The sequence below is a fragment of the Gadus chalcogrammus genome, chromosome 7 (assembly GCF_026213295.1).
Source record: "Gadus chalcogrammus isolate NIFS_2021 chromosome 7, NIFS_Gcha_1.0, whole genome shotgun sequence".
NCBI classification, from domain to species: Eukaryota; Metazoa; Chordata; class Actinopteri; order Gadiformes; family Gadidae; genus Gadus; species Gadus chalcogrammus.
In genome coordinates, this window is record NC_079418.1 from 6,375,966 (window position 1) to 6,399,897 (window position 23,932).

Genomic DNA, 23,932 nt, shown 5'->3' on the forward strand with positions numbered 1-23,932 from the left:
GAGTCTGTGTGGCATGCGAGCTAACGTTATGTCCACTATTTTATTTATCTGTGAATATAAAAGTATTACTGGCGTTTTTAATAGCTGAATAGTCAGGGGCACAGGAGAGACGTTCCCTCCAGGGCCGATGTTCTCTCGGGGTAACACCCTTCACTTTGACCGGCAGTGGGTCTGCTTATAGGTCGGAATGAAGCGGCCACGATTATTGACGGGCTGGGTACTTTATTCGTAGTTCCACTGACTTAACAGTACACACAACCGGACTCGTTCGTTCACTAAACTGACATGCGCAATCGCTCGCTCTCCTCGCTTGTCCGCTCACTCGCTGAAGTCAACACACGCTGCCATTCTCACGCACACACATACGAGAGCGTAGTGTGTACTGAATGCATCTTGATGATGATACACTTCTTATATTGACACGACACCGGCTTCCTCTATCTTCTTCGCCACCTTTTTTTAATAAATCGCCGTTTCTCGTTTTCCGACGGCGACAACCATAGATATATATATTAATAACTAGATGCCTAACGCCCCGTGCCCACTACCTCCGTCAGTTGACCGTTGCCCATTGACTTTGAATGGGGACGGACGCGCAATGCATTGTGGATCCGTCCGTTCAGTTGGAGCGTTCGCCACCGTCAGAAAGTTGAACAATTTTCAACTTTTTCGGCAGCGACGGTTCCGTCATCCAATCAGATCGCGTATGCAAATGTAAGCACTGTGACGCGACTCGGGCTCTGACGTTACTGGAAAGCGGGTCATCTTGCCTCGCAACAAGCAGGAAGAAGCGGGAAGAACCCGGCAAACCGATTTGATTGGCTGACGGATGCATCTGCAAAGACTACTCCCCCATCCGTCAGCCACGCCTTCCCACGTCCGTTGACTGACGGTGCAGTGGGCACGAGGCGTAACGCTACATGCCCACTGCACCGTCAGTCAACGGACGTGGGAAGGCGTGGCTGACGCCGCTGCCTTTTCTGGGTTGCAGTAACTTACAAGAGGTCCTCACTTGGACTTGGAGGATTCACTGCAAGCAATATACAAGTAATTTAATATAGCACCACCACCTCTCTCTAGCTAAAATGGCTTCTTCAGGGCCATTTGCAAAACCCTGTTTATATTACGTTGTTTATCATACTTGGCACTGTATTTTCTGCCTGTTATTTTACAGACTCATTTGAAAAGGCCAAGCAACATGAAGAAAAGTATGTCACTACTGGATGTCCGACCACTGATTTGGAATCAGAGGTGGAAGCAGATGTACATCGGAAAAGAAGAACAAGGTACAGTTGAATTCCTCAACCAAATGTGCTGGGTAAATTAGCCTACACCTAGACGCCGCTGCCTTGTGGTGAGTGTCAACCCAGAGATTATAAAGTCAGGGTTCGATCTCCGGACGAGTCATAACAAAGACTTGAAACTGCTTGGCACTCAGCTTTGAGTGTTGGATTGGATATCTGTCCTGTGTCATGTCTATGTGTACTTGTATGTCAATCCGCCTCATTTCACAGAAACGGGCGATGGGCTCCTGACCCGAGAACAGTCTTTCTCAAGGCTTGCTCATTTAATGTAATTATATTTAAAATTCTTTCAATTGCTGGGAATGTTTGATATATATTTTAAGAACAAATACTGTGTATGCGGAGTCAGATGAGGAGCCAGAAACCAGCAGTGTTAAGAGAAAATTTGCCAAGCCACCTGCTATTCACTTTCCAGGTACAGTGGTGACACTGTCAGTTATGACACTACAACTACTTTTGCCATGTATAATTCAACTTATTTGTTAATACAGTGCTGCCAGTATCCAACCAGTACCCCTCTCTACCAACCCCAGATGCAAGCAGTGGTTTGTCATTGCTTATTACAATGGCATATGAGCTTTAATTTAGTTCCTCTGGCAATACATGCAAACATATCAGTCATGTGATATGTGTTGAAAAGTTACAGCTCTATTCCCTTCTTTTAGCCTCTGGAGGAAACTATTCTGAGGATGTTCAGTCATTTGACCAGCCTAATAATGGTAAGTGAACCACTTCACATAACTAACTCAGGTCGGACAGATTTTAAATGTGTTATAGCAATCATAGTTTATGTTTTGTGTTCTCTCATTTTAGACTTTAGTGGAAACTTCTTGGCAGAGCTAGAGTCAATAGATCTCTGTAATGATGGTAAGTAGACAAATAGGCTCCATGGCTATGTGATGCCCTCAGCCACTCTTATTGTGTCTAGAGTCTGTTTATTCAGTGTCTCCCTATCTTGCAAGGATATAATTTGATTGTCTTCTTTTAGACTTTCCTGGCAATCACCATCACCACCCCCAGGGCTATACAGGTGAGTTAACTAACAATTTTTTTATAGATATATTTTTTAACACCAGACATGCCAACCAATCTCAAATGCTGCCATTCGATGGCCAATCAATCGGCATCCTTAGTTGCTATATGGTGCTCATTCATAACAACTTTGATAGTGCTTATTTACCTTATTTTCTTATTGCTGTCTGTATGTGAATGCAGAAAGTAGTTTTGCTTCAAAAAATAATATGCATTCAAAAGAGTAATACATTTGCATCACGAATTGTTGGCCGTAAAAAAGTCTGACCTCATCCGGCACTATTTTCCCTCCCTTCATATTACTGCGCGTACCTTTTCATCAGCTGAAGGAGGCAAAAGGAGACCGCTACGACGCTTCTCTCGCTGTCCATTTGACATGGCACATTGTACACTTTAGCAAACTAACCATTTTCTCTCTAATCTGTTAAGATTACCCGCTTGGCATTAGTCGGAGGGACCAATGCCGAAAATATGATCCGGCGAATGCTATCCGCTACCATGGCAAACAGTGTAGCATGTATTTTCAACTGGGCGGGAAAGGGACCGAAGAGGGCCTTCAAGGACACGTTAATGCAGGACTGCATGTTTGGTGAGTCTGCAAATGAAAATACTACGGATTTGGCATTTTTGATGATGAATGTTGAATTTATTTAATATTTAATATTTATTTAATTCATAAGTATTTTAAACTTCTTCTGAAGTAAATAAGAATGGATGCATTTTCCTCACCATGGAGGAAGCCTGATAAATATGGAGGGCCAACTCTGCCATAATTAAAAATAAATAAATCACTCAATACCTAAATATACCACTTCTGTCTACTCGCTCTGCATCTCCGGCCTATCAGTGACATCATTTCAGTGCCCTCCTCTGAGACACAGAGTAGACATAAACTGTGCCATTGTTTTACTATATGAAGATTCTTTTTTTCTTTTTGTTGCAGCGGCTGCTCGTCAATTTGACCGCAAGTTGACAGAATTGCAGTACAGGGGTGCCCTGCAGAAGTGACTGCATTATGCACCGGAGAGGAGTGGCGGGGTACCAAGAAAAGCCAAAGATTAAGGACTATTAAGGACAAATGTTACTGTAATGTTCTAATTATAGGGTTAATTATAGGGTTAATGTTCATAATTCCTTAAAATGTTAAGATGTTTGTTTATAATTGCTTTTGAATATTTATTAAATAACTTTGAATAATGGTCTGTTTTGTTGTTGTTTTTTTTGTTCATAGAGCATTCAATAAAGCAGCTGTTCTCAACCTTGGTTTCTTAAAAAGAATGGAAATAGCCAATCTAATGGGGTTTTTAATGAGGCATATTGAAAACATACAAAGCAAGGTTGAAAAGTGTTGAAATGGCCCTTTAATAATAACATTGTTTCAATGTATAATGCAATGCATATATATAGTTGAATCAATGTTGTTCAATTCTACATTCTTTCAATGTTGATCATATCATGATTGAATCAAGGTTGATTCATTGTCAGAATTGATTGAAAATTCAACGTTATTTCAATGTTGATCATAGCGAGCACTTTCAATGTATATTTCAATGTCTGACCTCAATGTTGATCACAACCTTCAGCCTGACCATATCTCAACGTTGATTCAATCCAGTTTTGCTATCTGGGAGTGGTGGTGTTAGTGGGTCATGGTGGTGGTGGTGGTTGTGGTGGTGTTAGTGGTTCATGGTGGTGAGGGTGGTGGTGGTGGTGTTAGTGGTTCATGGTGGTGAGGGTGTTAGTGGGTCATGGTGGTGGTGGTGGTGGTGGTGCTGGTGGTGGTGGTGGTGGTGGTGGTGGTGGTGCTGGTGGTGGTGGTGGTGGTGGTGGTGGTGGTGGTGTTAGTGGTTCATGGTGGTGGTGGTGTTAGTGGGTCATGGTGGTGGTGGTTGTGTTAGTTGGTTATGGTGGTGGTGGTGGTGGTGTTAGTGGGTCATGGTGGGGGTGGTGGTGGTGGTGGTGGGTCATGGTGGTGGCGTTACACGTTGGTGCTGGTGGTGCCCTGTCAGGTGGAGGACTCACCGGAGCGCACGGGGTACCTCCCGGTCAGGAAGGCGGCCCGGCTGGGGGTGCAGAGCGGGGCGGCGGCCAGGTGCTGGGTGAGCCTCACCCCCATCTGGGCCAGACGGTCTATGTGAGGGGTGCTGGGGGGAGGAGGGAGTGGGAGGGAGGGGGAGGCACCGCCCAGGTTCAGGGGTGGTGGTCACTCACTCTCTCCCTCACTCCCTCACTCAATCTCTTCCTTGCTCACTCACTCATTTGGTCTCTCACTCACACACTCACTTGGGCACTTACACTCACAAAACACTCACTAACTCACTAACTCATTCACGTGAGTCACGTTGTGACGTGATGACGATGTGATAGCACGCCGGCATGCCGCGCTTCGTTTCCCACAGGAGTATGTCTACCTGATCTTCTAAAGACTCATCAACCCCGACCAAACTTTTCCTAAAAAACTATCCGAAAAATATCCAAACAGGCTACTCTAGCTTTTTTTCACCTCGCAGAACGATGAGTAAAGCCAAAGCCAAAGCCGCGCAAAATACGGAAACCGATGAAGCCCTGACCCTGGCGTCTTTTTCCAGCTTGCTGGAGACAAAGCTTGCCTCCCATAGACAAGGAATCTCTGATGACTTCAATAAAGCCCTCACTGCTCTCGAGGGAAAACTTGATGGGATCTCAACAACAGTGACTGCCAACTCGTTCAAACTCACGGCTCTCGAGACAAGTGTAAATGACCAGGACAGACGCCTGTCAGTGTTAGAAGAAAAAACCAGCACACTAACAACAAGCAACGCTAAGTTAGCCGCCAAGGTACTTGACCTCGAGTCACGTAGCCGACGAAACAATATAAGAGTTATTGGCTTACCTGAAACCATTGAAGGCACTCAACCCACCGCCTTTTTCTCTAACATGCTTGGGGAAGTCTTCGGTGATGTCCTGGGCTCACCGCCGGAATGTGAAAGGGCCCACAGATCCCTGGCTCCTAAACCAGCTCCTCACCAGCGACCGAGGCCAGTCATAATACGGCTTCTTAAATTCCAACATAAAGACAGGATCATCCGCGAGGCCCGACTGAAGAGAGGACAGCTAAAGTTCCAAAACCATTCCATACTCATCTTCGAGGACTATCCCCCAGAGGTCGTGGAATTACGGAGGGAGTATCGTGAGGTCATGTCAGAGCTGTACAAGCTGAATCTTAAACCAGCCTTACTTTTCCCAGCCAGGCTCACCATCCACTGCCCGAAATCGGGAGGAAGGAAAAACGTTTCCTCAGTGACTGAAGCGAAAAATCTCATAGCGTCCCACAAACATGACTAACTGTTATTTATCTGTTTGCTTTCGCTTTCATGGACTCGGCCTACCCGCAAATTTCGTAAATGATTAGACCTGCAGACAGGACTAAAACGGATATGCCCCCCTCATAACGGGGGATCTGACGTTCTTCTTTTTTCCTTTTTGCTTATTCTTTTCATTTAGTACAACGTCCTTTAATTGCAGATGGAGGATGGGTAGGTGGGGGAGAGGGATGAGATCTATCTGTTTATGTTCTTCAAATCCAAACTCTCTGGCCGACATATGATATGGGTAAACGGAAGTGACAGCGATGCAAAATCATCTCGCAAGACATGGTACTGGTTTACTTCTGCGTATATGTGTGTGTGAGCGAACACACCCGGTGCCTTTTTTGTTTAATTATCTGTATGTGTATGAGTATGTATGCCTGGTGCTTTTGTGTGTGTATGGTTGTATGGATGAGTGTTTTCCCAGTACACCTACTTGAAAATCCAACTATTATGAAATATGGGTTTTGTTGACTTCAATAATGATGGAGATACACAGCAATGTACTGATATTGGTAGCAATGTCACATGTAATGTCTATAACACAGAGCAATTAAAACCTGTCTATGATCAGCATAACTACTCTCTGCTGCATCTTAATATCAGAAGCCTTAGTAAACACTATGATGATTTAACTTCATTACTCACCACCACAGGTTGTAGCTTCGATATTATTGGATGCAGTGAATCTTGGCTCAATGATTACTCATGTGTAGACTTATTTAACCTTGACGGGTATACCCTACATCTTAAGAACAGACCCAATAGAAGAGGTGGAGGTGTTTGCCTTTATGTAAAAAATAGTATTTTTGTAAAAGTTTGTGATTTTGATATTGATGATGATCACTCTGAATCTTTATTTATTGAAATTAACACTAAGGATAAAAACCTAATTGTTGGTGTAATCTATCGTCCACCAGATTTAGAGGTAAACTGGAAGACTTGTTACACAAACTGAACAAGTCAAACAAAGACTGTATCATTCTTGGTGACTTCAATCTAGACATATCCAAGAATGATGCAGCAAAACATGATTTCATTAATACTATGCACTCCTCTTCCTTCTTCCCCACTATCAACACATTCACCAGAGTCACACAGACCTCCAGCTCCATCATCGATAACTTCATTACCAACATTCGGAACACCAGGTTAGTGACAGGAGTGGTACGGTCTGACATCACTGACCACTTTCCCATAGCATTCTTTTATGGCTCAGCCAAAATGTACTCGATCCCACACCCTAAAACTAAAAAATGTAAAATTATAAATGAGATAACATTACAGCTGTTAAATGCTAACCTGCTAACCAAGCCATGGGAGACCATTTACAACTGTACCACTCCTGACGCTGCATATGACAATTTGATAAAATACAATCAATGACTCCATCGAGGTTTCTATCCCTGTGAAATCGGTCAAATGCCGGACCACTGCCCAAAATCCCTGGATAACTAAGGGAATTGTAAAATCCATCAAACATAAGAATAAACTTTATAAGTGCTACCTCACAAATCCAAGTACTGAAACTAAAAAGAAATACCCTACTTATAGAAACAAGCTCACTCACATAATTAGAAAGAGTAAGAGTAAGTATTACACTGAACTTTTCAATTCATCACGGGGTGACTGCAAGAGGATGTGGAAAGTCTTAAGTGGAGTCCTAAACAAGGGTTGTCAACCTATTGTTCTTCCAGTCACTGGAGACATCGAAGAAGACCTCCCTACAAATTTTAACAACTACTTTGTTTCTATTGGGGAAAATCTCGCTGCCACCATCAGACAACCCCAGGGGGTACATTTTCAACAATACTTAACTGGCAATTACTTACACTCCTTTTTCTTGAAGCCAACAGACAGTGCTGAACTTTTCGAGATAATTATGGGCTTAAAGACCTCAAATACAGCTGGTATTGATGGTATTAGTAGTAAAAATCTGAAAACTATTGTCGATGTGATCTTGGAGCTGCTCGCTCATTGCATTAACCTCTCTCTTACAACAGGGGTCGTGCCAAAAATGGCTAAAATTGCAAAGGTCATACCAATTTTTAAATCAGGAGACAAGAACATCATGAGCAATTATCGCCCCATATCACTATTACCAACTCTCTCTAAAGTATTTGAAAAGGTTGTATATAACAGACTGAATGGCTATCTTGAAAAATTCAGTTTGGCTTCAGGAAAAAGAGCACCACCTGTATGGCTATACTTGACCTTGTTGAAAAAATCAATGACTGTATTGATGAAGGTAAATTTGGAATAGGTATTTTCCTTGATCTATCAAAGGCCTTTGATACTATTGATTTTAAGATACTACTGAACAAACTACACCACTATGGTATCAGAGGCCTCGCTCTTGATTGGTTCAAAAGCTATCTCTATGACCGTCAACAGTATGTTTTTGCAAATAACTGTAGCTCACCCTGCAAGCACATAAACTATGGGGTCCCCCAGGGGTCAATTTTGGGGCCACTCTTATTTATCCTTTACATCAATGATTTTGTAAATTCCACCAATATCTTTCATAAAGTAATTTTTGCTGACGATACAAATCTCTTCACCTCACACAGAAACCTACTCACTCTCCAAGACACTATAAACACAGGGTTAATCAAAGTGGATGCCTGGTTTAAATGTAACAAACTTTCACTCAATGTTAATAAAACTAATTATATGTTATTTTGCTCAAACAGAAAGAAAATCAATACTGAACTGGTACATATCAATATCGACAATCAGGAGATCATAAGGGTAAGCTCCACAAGATTCCTGGGGGTCCACATTGATGAATTTGTCAACTTCAAATATCACATTGATCATCTGACAAAGAAATTATCAAAATATGTTGGTCTTTTCTACAAACTCAGACATTCTCTACCATTATCTGCTTTACTCACTATGTACAAAACCCTTTTTGAACCGCATCTGAATTACTGTAATGCCATATGGTCCAATACCTTTCCCAGTTACCTTTTAAAACTTGAGAGTCTACAAAAGAAAGTCATACGTGCTATGTCCTGGGCTGCAGTAAATACTCCAACTCGCCCGCTTTTCCATTGCCATGGTCTTCTAAGACTCACTGAATTCAATCTCTTCCATAATGCTTGTCTAATGTTTGAAGTCATAAATGGCCTAAACCCCAGACTGACCGGCCTGCTCCCTATCTGCCACCCCCAGAACCAACACCGAACCAGGAACAAACACCTGATAACGGTTAAACAACGGCGTTTACATTGTACGGGTATGAGTGTTGCCTGCAAGGGGCCACAGATCTGGAACAGACTTGATGAGGATCTAAAGAAGCTGTGCTTTCTGTCCGCTTTTAAAAAAAAACTAAAAGCATATTTACTGGCTACCTATTTATAATGTACCCTAACAATATGATGGATGTACTGGGATTATTACTGTATGATTGATTGTATGTATTTGTATGTTTGTTTTGTCGGCACTGTTAAGTTAAATGTACTGTATGATTGATTGTATGTATTTGTATGCTTGATTGTCTGCACTATTTATGTTTTCTTGCATGGTACCACATTGTGCATCGCTAAATTGATTGATATTGCTTTCATTAACCTTGGGCCCCCGCCCAAAAGCTTTCAATAGCTTATTTTGGGGGACCCATTCATGCATGCATGCACGTATGTATGTATGTATGTATGAATAAATAAACTTGAAACTTGAAACTCACTCACTCCATCCCTCCCTCACTCACATATATATGATTATTATTTTAAAAGTTGTCATGACCTCTAATGCGTGCGTTACCTAATGGTGTTGTTTCCGTAGCAACCCAGGTCTCCGATGCCCAGGTCGTCCACCATCATGAGGACGATGTTGGGCTTCTCCTTGGCCCAGAAGGAGGTGGCAGAGGAGACCGGGAGGAGGAGGAGGAGGAGGAGGAAGAGGAGGAGGCACGGCGGGGTAAACAGTCCCTTCATGGCAGCCTAACACCTCCTCTGAAGTTATCACCTGGTCGGATGCAGCAGTTTGAACAGATTATTAATAATAATAATTATACACTTCTCAGCCTCCCTGGTAAAGTCTACTCCAAGGTGCTGGAAAGGAGGGTTCGGCCGATCGTCGAACCTCAGATTGAAGAGGAACAATGCGGTTTTCGCCCCGGACGTGGAACTACGGACCAGCTCTTCACTCTCGCAAGGATCCTGGAGGGGGCCTGGGAGTATGCCCATCCGGTCTACATGTGTTTTGTGGATCTGGAGAAGGCGTATGACCGGGTCCCCCGGGAGAAACTGTGGGAGGTGCTGCGGGAGTATGGGGTAAGGGGGTCTCTCCTCAGGCACGTCCAGTGGGGAGGAGACCTCAGGGAAGACCCAGGACTAGGTGGAGAGATTATATCTCAACACTGGCCTAGGAACGCCTCGGGATCCCCCCGTCAGAGCTGGTCAATGTGGCCCGGGAAAGGGAAGTCTGGGGCCCCCTGCTTGAGCTGCTCCCCCCGCGACCCGACCCCGGATAAGCGGATGACGATGAGATGAGATGAGAGATTATTATTATTATATATTTACATTCTCATTCAGGGCGTTTAGCAGATGCTTTTATCCAGAGTGACATACAATAAGTCAATTTTTCAGAAGAAAGAGAAACCACAATATATCTATGTCGGTACATTAAGGATGTTCATAGAAGCAAGTGCCAAGCACTAACAATCACTAAGTTAACCCATCCCTGTACACAACAGAGCTAGCTAGAGTAAGATGCTACATTGCTACACAACTATAGACAATAACTTAGTACGACATACAATAAGTGTGTACATTAAGTGACCCGGACGTATACAAAATACAATAAGTAGGAGGGGTAATAATAATATAATAATAATAATAATAATAATAATAATAATAATAATAATAATAATAAAGAATCAGGCAGAGGGGTATTCCATCAAAGTTGCTATCGAAAGCGGTGCTTAGTTGATTAAGCCCGGTTAGAACTAACACCAACTTCTACTTGAGGCTAAAGCCGTTCCATCAACCCAACTCAGCCGCACCTTGCTCAGGGCCCAGTTTCCCGAAAGAATCGTTGGCCTAAGTGGGTCGTGAAGTGCGTCGTACGAGCATCGTACAGTTTTCACACGTTTCCCGAAAGCATTGTTGGTAACGCACGTCGTGAAAATGCTCGTAGCTAACGAGGACTCCAGGGGTACTCGTAGGATGCTAAGAGCATCGTTAGCCTACTATAGCCTCAGGGGCGTCACCAGCGGACATTATTATATTGGATATTAGTATTGGATGTGTTTTATTAAAACACATCCAATACCACGGAATGCCCAGCTGGCTCAATTTCGCAACCAAAAACACTGGTTCCCGCCGATATATTACTCATATGTTAGATTTAAACAGCAAAGATAGAGACATGTTCGAAGTCAACAACAACATTATTTATTGCAGCAATTTAAAATTCCAAAAACACATCCGCAGCCGAAATGTACTGATCAAACGCCACGTCACAAGGCCCATAAAAAATTCAAATGTGCAATTGCTCTTGTGTGGGAGGTCGCTTTCAAGCTGCACTTGCTGTCTCCCTCTGATTTTAATTCAACCATCGTGGTTAAAATGTCCTCATATTGATCAATGACAGAAGACATAGGCTACTGTAGACATGCATCATGCTGAGACCAGCGGGTGTCGGAGAATTTCCACAGGTGTTTTTTGTTGCGATTGTTTGCATTAAGCACTGTAGGTGCAGGTGAGGCTGTGATGAAGTTCACTATTTATTGGACCCTGTCTAGAAAGTAACGAAAATCCCTGACCATAGTTATTCGCATTTGTAGTCTACACTCAGATGTGAACTCATTATTGCATGCGGGTGTCTTCATTCATAAAAAAATTTAAACATTCGGGAGTATGCAATAATATAAATTATTCTAAAGAGGTCAGAGACTCCATGCGGAGCCCCGCCTTCCCCAGTGAACCAAGAAACCCGGCCCCGTGAAGAACAGGGGATTTGACCCCCTCGGTTTTACACAGGAAACTTGAGATAAGAAGGTGAAATCAACGGGAGTGCCAAACTGCGACCGAACCGGCTTGGCAGTGTAAAAAGACCTATAGCCTACTTCATCCTGCCCAACAATATGGGCAGGATCAGCACATTAAGATAAATGTAGTTGTCACACAAGCTGTTTTGGATTTTTGATATTTGGAATTATTTCAGGGGGGGAAATGCCGTGAAAAAATGTATGCACAGTGCATTCAGGATTAGGACTGATAAAGCATATGTCGGCCTAGGCCTAATCAATTGTGGTTTAATATCTTAAGCATTCATATTATTGCAGTCTATTCTTTTCGTAGGCTACTCTGCTGTTAATATGAACAACTTTCCATTTGTTCACTTGCTTTAATGAACGACAGCAGTGAAATGACAATAACCAAACATGTCATGAGCAGCTGAAGGTGCTGGTAGGTTTACATCTAAATAGAGTCATTAACTTCCTGTTCCGCTATATGCAACAACATAGAGGACCGTAGTGCAACAACATAGAGGACCGTAGTGCAATATTCCCTATCTCCCCCTGAGCCTTTAACACTCTAACACAAAGGCTGATAAAAAAAACACAGCATTGAACGAACGGTTGTACACACTATGTGCCATAAAAACGAGCGGAAAGTCGAACATGAACCCAATGCCCACAGAACCCATTAAAGACTACCCCACAGGAAAGTCCTTATGCCAGGCAGGCACACCGGCCTTCCTGGTGGACCAGCGCAAGCCTGTCGCCGGTGACACGTCGGGCGGCGGTGGGAGAGGGGCCACAGGGGCCACAGAGGCTGGCGGGGCGTACGAGGGACGCCCTGGGCCGGCACCACTGGCAGGATAGAGGTGGGCTGCATCCCGCGCCGGGGAGAGCCTGCAGGTGGCAGCGCCGGTGGTGGAGTGGGCCCTGACTCTGTCACAGGCCTTACTTGGCCGCTCGCAAGACCAGGCAGCTGCGGCGTTGCAATAAGTGCTGGTACAGCGACGCGGGATGCCAGATCGTCATAGATCGATCGAGGTGGGGGCCGGTCGCTGTGGAGCAGGTAGAACTTGTGCAGGAATCTGCAGTTCAGAGCTGAGACCCTGCCCGACCCGTCAATCTTGACCACGTACTGATCGTGCTGGCGCACCTCAACGACACTGCCCGTCCTGTCCCACTTGTTAGGGTGAAGTCCCGTCTGGTTCTGTACGCGGACAAAGTCCCCCACCTCGAGAGTTGGGATGCGTTTGGTGTGCTCCGCCCAAGTGCCAGCTGTGCGGATACGGCGTTTGCGGAGGGCCTCCTTGCTGTCAGCGTCTCACATCATGATACGTGCGGTCTGTACCTCCCGGGGGCAATCGGGATGAAGTCGCGGATGGGCCGGCCGAAGTCACACATCGCCGGGTATAGCTTTGTGTCAGGGTCCGGCGTATTACGGTATTGGAGTATCGCCCTAATCGCCCACGTACGCTATCTGGCGCGTCTCCATTCTTCGGGCGTCGCTGCTGTTACCAGCGAACCTGACGACGGCGGCCCGAGATGAACGGCCACCCAGACAGACCTTGTCAAGGTGGTTCTGACGGTTGCCTTTCCAGCACGTCTTGCCGTACGTGGGGCACTCGGCGCGCCTGGCGTGCCACTGAGGTGTTTTGCTGTGGCCTGCCTCGCCGCAGTAGATGCACGTACTCCTCGGCCTTGACCTTGGGTTTCTCCGCTCTGGCGCCCGCCCTGGCGCGGACGTCCTGCTGCTTCCCCCGTCGATATGAGCTGCTGATAGTGTCCGTGCTCTGAGGGTCAAGCAGGCGTGACGCTGAGCGCTTTCCTGACTCTTTGGCTTTGATGTACTCTATCATGTCCTTTAGTGGCATATCCTGATTCTTTTCGCCAAGCAGATTGAGCTGTATTTCTTGGTCTGCTATGCTGTTGGCGATCACATCGCACAATATTTCCTCTGTGAAGTTGTTGACTTGGTCACACCCATCCTTAGTGCTTGTCATTTCGTATTTACACTTCCTTTAAGCGAGCATGAAATGATCGGATGGGCTCTTTGTGTCTCTGTCGCATGTTAGATAGGGCCACTCGAGCTACCATTGTGTTTTCTGCACGGACAACGAGTGCCCTAATGGCAGAGAGAACGTCCTTTTCATTACTGTCCACTAGGCTTTTGCCTGCAGCACGGGTGAGGTCTCTTCTCAGATCCTCCTCACAGCAATATAGCAGTTGTGTGACAACATCTGATCCAATTAGTTTAGTGCCCCTCTTGTACTCACCCCAGCGGGTTAGGAAGTATGACCAGGTCTCGGCTGTTCCAGCCAACGCTATGGACGGGCGCCTGAGTTTCTCCATTTTGGCATTTGCCCGTGGTTCCCTAGGGGCTGCAGCGTGTATGGTCGTGTGTATGTTCGTCATGGCCACCACCACTGCTGATTCAGCATGTGTAGCCACATAGTCACACTCCTCAATAGGGCAAGGCACATTCATCCTTGGTCTCACAGTTTTGTATTTTTGTTTCTTTGTTTTCAATGATGCGCTCGTATATCCGGGCTCCCGGGCGACGTCACTTGTAAATACACTCGCGGTCCGCCCACTCGTATGATCGCATTCTTTCGCGACGTCGAGATGTCTGCTTGACTTAATCCAGATGTTTGGTTATAAATAAGAACAACTTTCCATAGGTTTACAACTAAATAGAGTCATTAACTTCCTGTTCCGGTATGTCTTTGTTGAGAAGGATGAAGCCAAATAAAGCACCAGGGCCAGACCAGATCTGTGGCCGCTTGCTGAAGGCCTGCAGCAACCAGCTTGCTGGTGTCTACTGCCACCTTTTTAACCGCTCACTGGCGGAACACTCTATCCCCTCAGTCTGGAAGACTTCCATCATATGCCCTGTGCCCAAAAAGAGTAAACCAACCTGTGATAATGACGATCGACCTGTGGCCTTAACAACCCTGGTCAAAATCTTGCAAGCGAGCCACTGGGTGCAGGTGCAACGAGATGGAGCACTTGCTGAGTCATTTCCTGTAGGGCTGTAGCCACAGGTTGAAGCGTATGCATCCTTTGAGACCCCCTTTGATATATAATGGTGCGAACACACCAAGCGCGTACCTCGCGTACCATGTACGCGCGTAACGCACCTAAAATGTTGCTTGACCATTTTGTGTCAAAAATGGTCAGATACGCGCGTACGCATACGCGCGTAGATGAGACCGCCCAAACCCCCCCCCCCCCCCCCCAGCCTGTGGCTGCGCTGGATTTAGGAGTCCGAGGAAGGAAACCCAAACGCCGCTGTGTTTGGGTAGATGATAGAGCTTGGATCGGGTTAGATTAAATAATCTCGGATATAAATAACAATAATCGGATTAAATAACTTCACATGGTGTGTCTGGTGTGTTTCCAGCATTCGTAGTGTTGATCAGCAGAGAAATAGTCCGCCAAGACGTTGAGGTTGCTTAGCAATCAGAGACTCTGTCCATGCAAGTGAACGGAGCGTTCACTCTTCGTCATATCAAACCAAACATCCTTCACATTCACCGAGCGAACATTATGAAAGTAAAATGCACATTTCTCGCTAGAAATGTTTCCATAAACGCATTTAATGGCGTAACTATGTTACTATTTCCACCCAGAATAAAGAAAGTTGCCGGCCGTGGCTGCCATGGACATGGCTGCGCTGGAGTCCGAGGTAGGAAACCCAAACGCCGTCGCGTTTGGGTGATAGAGTTTAGATCGGATTAGATTAAATAATCTCGGATATAAATAACAATAATCTGGTTAAATAACTTCACATGGTGTGTCTGGTGTGTTTCCAGCATTCGTAGTGTTGATCAGCAGATATATAGTCCGCCAAGACGTTGAGGTTGCTTAGCAATCAGAGACTCTGGCCATGCAAGTGAACGGAGCGTTCACTCTTCGTCATAACTATCAAACCAAACATCCTTCACATTCACCGAGCGAACATTATGAAAGTAAAATGCACATTTCTCGCTAGAAATGTTTCCATAAACGCATTTAATGGCGTAACTATGTTACTATTTCCACCCAGAATAAAGAAAGTTGCCGGCCGTGGCTGCCATGGACATGGCTGCGCTGGAGTCCGAGGTAGGAAACCCAAACGCCGTGGTGTTTGGGTGATAGAGTTTAGATCGGATTAGATTAAATAATATCGGATATAAATAACAATAATCTGGTTAAATAACTTCACATGGTGTGTCTGGTGTGTTTCCAGCATTCGTAGTGTTGATCAGCAGATATATAGTCCGCCAAGACGTTGAGGTTGCTTAGTAACCAGAGACTCTGTCCATGCAAGTGAACGGAGCGTTCCCTCTTCGTCATAACTATCAAACCAAACATCCTTCACATTCACCGAGCGAACATTATGAAAGTAAAATGCACATTTCTCGCTAAAAATGTTTCCATAAAAGCATTTAATGGCGTAACTATGTTACTATTTCCACACAGAATAAAGAAAGATGTCGGCCGTATGCTTCTGTCCAAACTCACTACTCTCTGCCAGTGACGTCGGGTCAAGCTCAACGCTGATTGGCTATTGCGGCGCGTATGAGCGTAAAAAGTTAAATTTTTTGAACTCCTCGCGTACGCGCGTATATGTACGCGCGTATATATACGCGCGTATATATACGCGCGTATATGTACGCGCGTATATATACGCGCGTATATATACGCGCCTCATACGCCCCTAACGCGAGTAAAATGTTGCTTTACGCGTGTACGCGTCTCATACGCGCGTAAACCAATGGTTCCCTATGGAAAAATTGCCAATTTTATACGCGTCGTACGCGAGTAACGCGCTTGGTGTGTTCGCACCTTTAGAGACCTCAAGGCACAGCTTACTTAAATGTTGTCGACTCAGTCACCTATTGCATCACTTCCTTCAGGGCTTCGGCCTCCTAATTGATCATTATAGTATAATTGAATGCCCTCTTTCATATATATGATACCTCCACCACTGGGACGTGGCAACAATTCTCCAAATCCATATGGGGAGGGGGGGGATGCTTGTGGACAGTAGGGATGTATAATCGACATAAATAGGAAGCAAACTCAGGAGAAGTAATGACATCTCACAAATATCTATTTAATAAATTGTTTCAAATAACCCTGCCTCGTTAAATCAATGAGCTTGGTGTTTTACTTACAAAAATAGGTTACAGAAGAAGTCTAAACTGCAGAAAATAAAAACATCCAAGCTGTCTTTTAAGGATACCATGGAATATCTGTCTATTTTCTAACCATCGGACCCTAGTTTACAACAAAAACAACACAATTGACGGCAGCTCCTTTGCCGCGTGGTTTTTAGAGCCATGTAAGGATTAGAGGGGGCGGTCGATAGCAACCACCATAGCAACCATAACGGTCAAGGGACTGGATGCAGCCCCGTTGAAAAAAATAGAATACCACCCTACACACTCAGGAGATTAACGATATTTAAATTATGACCATGAAGTCTTTATTTGCATGGGTTTACATTTCGTTCTGTGTAGCATGGAAAAATCGGAGAAACACTCCCATTCAGAATGCATTGGTTTACATTTCGTTCTTTGCAGCACGGTTATTTTTATTTATTTATTTATTTATTTTCAGTTTTTGAGGAGGTGCTTCAAAGATGCAAATGTTTCTGCAATAATCCAAAATCCAATGGCAAAACCCGTTGGCTTTTGTCGAGGAAATCCAGGGTGACGCTCACTTCCGGGTTGGCCAACATACGTCATCCCTCCACCACTCTACTGTAAAAACACATGTTCAAGTTGAATGAGAATAATAATAATAATAATAATAATAATAATAATAATTCTGCCATAGTATTTATTGAAGGGGGGGGGGGGATACAAGTCTTTTGGCCATTCGTAGTGTTGATCGGCACAGAAATAATTTGTCCGCAAAGATGGTGACGTCGCTTAGCAACGGAAGACGCTGGGGTAGACAAGTCACCGGACTACTACCCATGCAAGTGAACGGAGCGTTCCACGGCATTGAGAAGACCCGTGTAATAAAGGCCTATAGTATTTCTGTTTATGGCATAGATTTCTCCTCAGATTAGGCCAATAAACCAATGGTAAAATAAAAATAAAAACGCCCGGCCCGAGTATAGTGGTGGGAAATATCGGCCCGACCCGGCCTGCGTCGGGCTCGGGCTCGGGCAGAGAATCTAAACACTGACTGGAACTACTTAGCAGGTGTCTGTAGGGCTATATCAGGAGTTAATGCACGCACTGCAGCCAATCAGAATAGAAGTATTCCCCCAGACCGTGGCGACACTGGACTTGCGAGGCATCGACGCGGACGTTCATTCACATAGCCAAAAACAAGAGAATAGATGGCTACATAAAATAAACATCAAGACATACAATTCTAAAAAAGAATAGATGAAGCAGCTACCCTTTTTTCCTTTGTGGTTTGCCTACAGAGCAGCGCACCTGCATTTAATATATCCTTGTATTGTCACAATTTCTCAGTATCAAAGGTGAAAGTAGAAACGGGTGGCCAAAAGCTGTCATATTGTTAGTTATCACAGACAATTTTAAGTAGAAACGGGTGGCCAAAAGCTGTCATTTGTTAGTTATCACAGACAATTTTCAACAATGAATGATCTGTACGGAGCTCCATAAGGGACATTAGGGAGAACGCTCCCGGACAGAACCTTAGTTTGGAAGTCGTGCTTAGTGACACGACAAATAACCTACTTCCAATTGAAATACAAAATTGAGAAAATAGGCCTACATGTCCCTGATCACGTTTCAATAGATTAAATAACGTGACAGTGTCACGTATTTTCGTGAGACCAGGTTTGAGCGTGTGCATGGGTTGAATTGCATGTGTCTCACGCCGAATGCATGAGACATGAGAGCCCTGTACTTGTGACACAAACCAGCACTGCAAACGTTCTCTCCCGCTTGAGATGACGTCTTTCTTTATAGGTTCATGGGTCTGATGCGCCGATTTCCCATGCTGATATCTCCGGAGATTCTCGGGCATCTTCGACAATTTGGCTATAGATTGTCTCATTACACGCTAAATGATATAATTATAGCCTAATTATATATATAGCCTATAGGCAATATATATAATTAGGCTATATATATATATATATATATATATATAGGCCTATAGCATTTGTGGTTTTGGCATAAACATAACTAGGGTGCACTGTACTATCTGAGAACACCCTTTCTGAAGCCTCTCTCTCGCTCTCTCTCTCTGTCCCTCCCTCTCTCTTTTTCTCTCTCTCTCGTAGCGTTTTGGAGGCTTGCACTTATGAAAGTCTGAGGAGCAACTCGCGTTGCTACTACGCTCCGGCGCCGCCATCTTTGTTTTGGGTTTTTCGAATCAACGTGCATTTTTCGCGTCAACGTAATTTATGCGTCGACGTCATCGATTACGTCGACGCGTTGTCCCAGCCTTAGTCGTGAGTGCAGTTAACCAGGGCTCCAGACTTGTCTTTTTTCACTAGGAGCACTGTGGCCCCTAACTGAAAATTTTAGGGGCGCAACCAGACATTTTAGGGGCACACACCGTTAATCAACATGCCAACCAATTATTTACATTTCTACAAATTTTCACTGTATTAATAATAACTATTTTGATAATAGATGCAGAAATTACAATGTGCTTTTTCAAATTCAGTGTCACATTTTATTGTGATTCTCATCTATCCCAACGGTTTCCAGGTTTGCGCATGCATGTGTTCGACAAGTATGGAAGCGACAGTTTCCCGGGAGTGAGTCCGCTTGTCGTGCCGCTTGACAGGACGTTGAGCCTCCTTTCTGCCCGCTCGCCTCTCCATTGAGAATGCATTATCAGGCCCGACAAACTCCTGGAGTGGAGGAGTGGAGGAGTCAACTAAAACCATCAAGAGTGGATGATCTAAAGCACCAAGCCTAACACCAGATAGTGTAATTCCCATCTAATGGTTCTGATTTTCCATCGGGTGTGGGTCGGGTGTTGATATAAATTTATTGCGGGTCTGGTCGGGCTACTGTCGGAACACAGGTCGGATGCGGTTTGAAGTATTACGGGTACGGGCGGGTGCGGGGTTTGTAAAATAAGACCCGTTCAGGACCGACTTGCACTAGCACACTAGCCGAAGGTGGGAAAAATGAGTCAATACTTTGCTTGCTCATTGCAAACGCACGTAGCAGGTTGTGAAATCTTTCTCCGTCGCTCAGACGTTTACGCGCGCTTGATAATCTCTAGCACCCTCCACCTCGACACATTAGCCACTTACAGTACACTCATTACACTCATTGGCCTGCTAAAGATTCCGGATTCATTGACGCGCTCCTTCCACGTTTAACGTGTAAAAAAGAAGAGGGCAAATTCGGCACACTCTCAAATTTTGGTCGCAAAATGCGACGATTTGGTCGCAGTCTGGAGCCCTGTGAACGCGCGTTCATGTTAAGAGTTTCGGGGAACGCTCCAAAGAAATTCACGATGGTTCGCAAGATCCATCGTGACAATGATCGTACGAGCGAAGATCCATCGTTATCGGGAAACGAGGCCCAGAACTCTGAATGTCGAATCATGGATCAAATGTCCGAAAAGGACCGAGCGGGATCTTTTCCAGAGGCAAACAGAGGCTGCTTGTGGAAGTTTATGAGGAGTACAAGCATATAATAACTCAAAAAGGGAACACCGTTATCATTAATAAAAACAGGGAGGCCGCCTGGCAATAAAATCACAGCTCTTTTGAATGAATAAGTAGTATTAAGCGTAACATGTTTTAATGTAATATTGACTGTAGATTAGAAATCATGGAGATAGTTTAGAGGTAATGAGTCGGACTTACACCCGGTCGTCCAATTGTTCGGCCTAATTTCTCTAATATAAAGGAAATTTTAAAAATAAGCCAACGGCAAGAATTCACTGACGTACCCAGGCCGCGAAATCAGGTCGCCCGTACTATAGAGGGATTATTTGTCTATCAACGCGGCGGATGCGCGAGCAGAAAGATGGCAAGAATAAAATTTGTTTGACCGGTTGCCATGGTTATCTCTGTGTGGTTAATTTGCAGTTGTGGTGTTAATTAGCGATTTTGTCAGCTTACTGTTACATTAAACTGTAATCAGACAACGCGGTTATATGCTATAGACCAGGCATCTCCAAACGGCGGGCCGCGGTCCGGGTCCGGACCAAGTGACGGTCCTATCCATGACCAATTTAAAATAATAAAACATATATATATTTTTTTTTATGATTTCACTATACAAAGCATGATTATGTTAGTAAAATCATTTCTCACTGAAATACAAATTGAAAGGCAGTCTGTAGTACAGCATAAAAGCAGCAAAAAGCAATGATCTTCACAGAGCGAAGATCATGCACTCACCGAACTCCCCCCCCTCCCTCCGTCTGTCACGGCATGTGCGTAATAGCGTCACTCAAAAAATAGCCAATCAAATTTTTTGTTTACCGGAAGAGCGATTTGGAATGAGAAAATGGCTTGCTCGAAAATAAGGAAAGTTGACCCCGAAAACAGACATTTTAAAGATGAATGGACTGACCAATACTTGTTCATCGTTGTGTCTTTTATGTGTTGAAACCGTGGCGCTGATAAAAAGCAGGAATATTAAGCGTCATTACGAATCCAAACACAGATCCTTCGAGGAAAAGTATCACCAGAAGTAAGAGCGTGGAAAATATCCGAGCTGAGAGCTCAGTATGAGAGGTCTACGAGTGTCTTCACACACTCATTTACAGGCCAGCAACGTGCAAATGAATGCTCACATAAGATTGCATGGATTTTGGGGCAACATAAAAAAACTTTCAGTGACACGACTGTTGTGAAGGAGTGCTTGAACGCCGCTGCCGAGACATTACTTGAAAGTAAACAAAGGGATGAATTGTGTGAAAAAATTAAGCAAATCCCAATGTGAGCTGCAACGACAACCAGAAAATCCGAAATGTTATCATATGACGCACTGTCACAGCTTCATGCAGCTGTTCAGAGTGCCCCATCCTTAGCCATTGATGAGTCTTCAGACGTAACGGATAATGCATTTTTTTCAGCAGCGGTGGTGTGGTCCCCGATCCCTGTAGGGGGGTCCGGGGGCATGCCCCCCTGGCCGAAGTTTTTTTGTACCCTTTACATTGGAATGCATGAATCTGGTGCACTTTGAGAAGAGAATATGCACTTAAATACTATTCAAACAGTCCTGTGTATTACTGTAGATGGGATTATTGGTGTTGTAACTTTGCCTTTTGTGTCTTCATTTACAGATTTTTTTTTTTTTGTATAGTAATATTTAAACCAAAAATGCCACAACGCAAATATAGTTTGCACAATTTATTTACAGATTTTTGCCTAATGCTTAAACACTAAACATGGTTGCTATGCCCAAAGCATAACTGTTTTTTACATAAGACACTTTGTTCAAAAATGAAATCTCCTGCAACAATGGGCAAAACACATCTTTTAAAATTATAAACCTAACTAAAATTTGAAAAGAACACACTCACACATGCTAATTGAATACCAATCAGTGTGAGCCTTAGCACTACAAATAGACCTCAGGTGAGCTCAGCTCCTTTGTGAGACAGTGAGAGTCAGGGGAAGAGGACAAGAGAGCGATGATAAGCTTGTTATTGCTTAAAACACTTCTTCTTAGTCTTGGGAGTCAAAAAGTGATGAGAAAATTATAAAATAAATATAAGTTATACATAATAGAAACTATTCATGATCTTTTAAGAAGTCCTTAGGTTTTTTCCCTACATTTATGCTAATGACCACATGCTTACAGGCGATTAGCATAAATCCCTAACTAAAATACGCGATGAAAACGGATTTTATATGGCAATAAAGCACAACATCGGATCTAACAGTATGGATTCATTTTTCAAATTTCCCGAAAATACCTAGGCTATAAATTCCTGACTGGATATAAGCTCCTGTAAAGGCTATGAGTGATCCCAAAAAGAGCGACAACACGCACACACAAACATAGGCCTACACACACTAGGGCTGCACGATATGGGCAAAATATGATATCCCGATATTTTTTGGCTGAATGGCGATATACGATATATATCTCGATATCTTCTATAGAGTGGGTTAGAGTTTTTTTTGTAAGTCAAAAGCCACATGTGAGATGTTGCAAGCACTTTTATTAAAACATAGGTCAGTATGACTGCAACATATGATTTTGTATCGTTATTTTCAACAGAATTGAATGAACATATTAAAAAAAAAGGGACTTTTTTCACCTTCTTCACAAAATAATCACCTATGCATAACAATATAAAGCTGTAGGTTACACACATTAGCTACCATTAAGAGCATTGGCTTCGTCGCATTGTCCTGCGTACTACGGTGAAGGTTTCAGTGCGCCGTAACTTTAATCCCCCGCCCCCTCCCTTCTCCGTTCCATTTGGGAGCATGTTTGGTTTCATTTTGCTTGTTTCGTATATTTTAATTAATTAAGAGCGTCACCAGAGGGCGCCCCCAACACATTTGCCGAGCGCCGGCCCTTGTTTCGGGGCAGAAGAAACTGTCGCGGCCGGTGATGCAGCAGCACAGCCACGGAGTTTTACGCATTCCTCATACTGCACTTTGTACCGCTGCTGTAAATGGTGGAACAGATTTGTCGTGCTTCCACTTTTAGTCGCAACGGTTTTGCTACACTCTCTACAGATGACCTGCAGCTGCTGCTCATCTGTTTTTTTTAAACCCGAACTATTTCCACATTATGGAGCCGTTGTTTCTCCTCTTTGAAACAATTTCGTCTCCCGCCGCCGTCTCGTTTTCTTTACGGGTATCATCCATGCTTGTTGTGTTGTGAGGGGGCGGCGGGGGTGGGAATGAGGCGTCTTTGCACACGGCACGTTCGGAATGACAGAGTGGGAGGGGGAGGGGTCGCGCTCACAGTCTCCAAGGCAAGCGCTGTAGACGCTTGAGGGGGAAACTGACCATTTGAACGCATATCGATATAAACGATATTGTCAAATCTTGTATCCCCTTGGAAATTATATCGATATATCGTACATAGCCGATATATCCTGCAGCCCTAACACACACACACACACAATACTAGAGGAAAAACGGCACGGAGGTTGCGGTTTATAGATACAATAAAATGATTGGGCTCAGAGGGTTTTTAACACTGGTGGTCATGTAGCGACACATTTTAGCAACTCACTTTCTCTCTCTCTCTCTCTCTGTCTCTCTCTCTCTCTCTCTCCGTCTGTCTCTCTCTTTCCTCGATCTGCCGCTTCACTCGCTACTGCTAGAATCAATGTAACTTTGCAACCGTGTAGGTTAGCCT

At 44.2% G+C, this 23,932-nt stretch overlaps 1 protein-coding gene across 3 annotated transcripts in view; it reads right to left on the reverse strand.

Annotated features, from left to right (window-relative positions):
* sts (steroid sulfatase (microsomal), isozyme S) overlaps positions 1-23,932 on the reverse strand; it is a 50,092-nt gene that overhangs the window by 19,881 nt on the left and 6,279 nt on the right. For 2 of the 3 annotated variants that reach the window (XM_056595467.1, XM_056595468.1), the window contains exons 2-3: positions 9,452-9,655; positions 4,359-4,480 (exon numbers count right to left, since the gene is read on the reverse strand). In XM_056595467.1, coding sequence (XP_056451442.1) covers positions 4,359-4,480; positions 9,452-9,624 — 295 coding nt within the window. In that variant the 5' untranslated portion in view covers positions 9,625-9,655. The remainder of the gene's footprint in view (positions 1-4,358; positions 4,481-9,451; positions 9,656-23,932) is intronic. The other variant, XM_056595469.1, reaches the window with a different exon arrangement.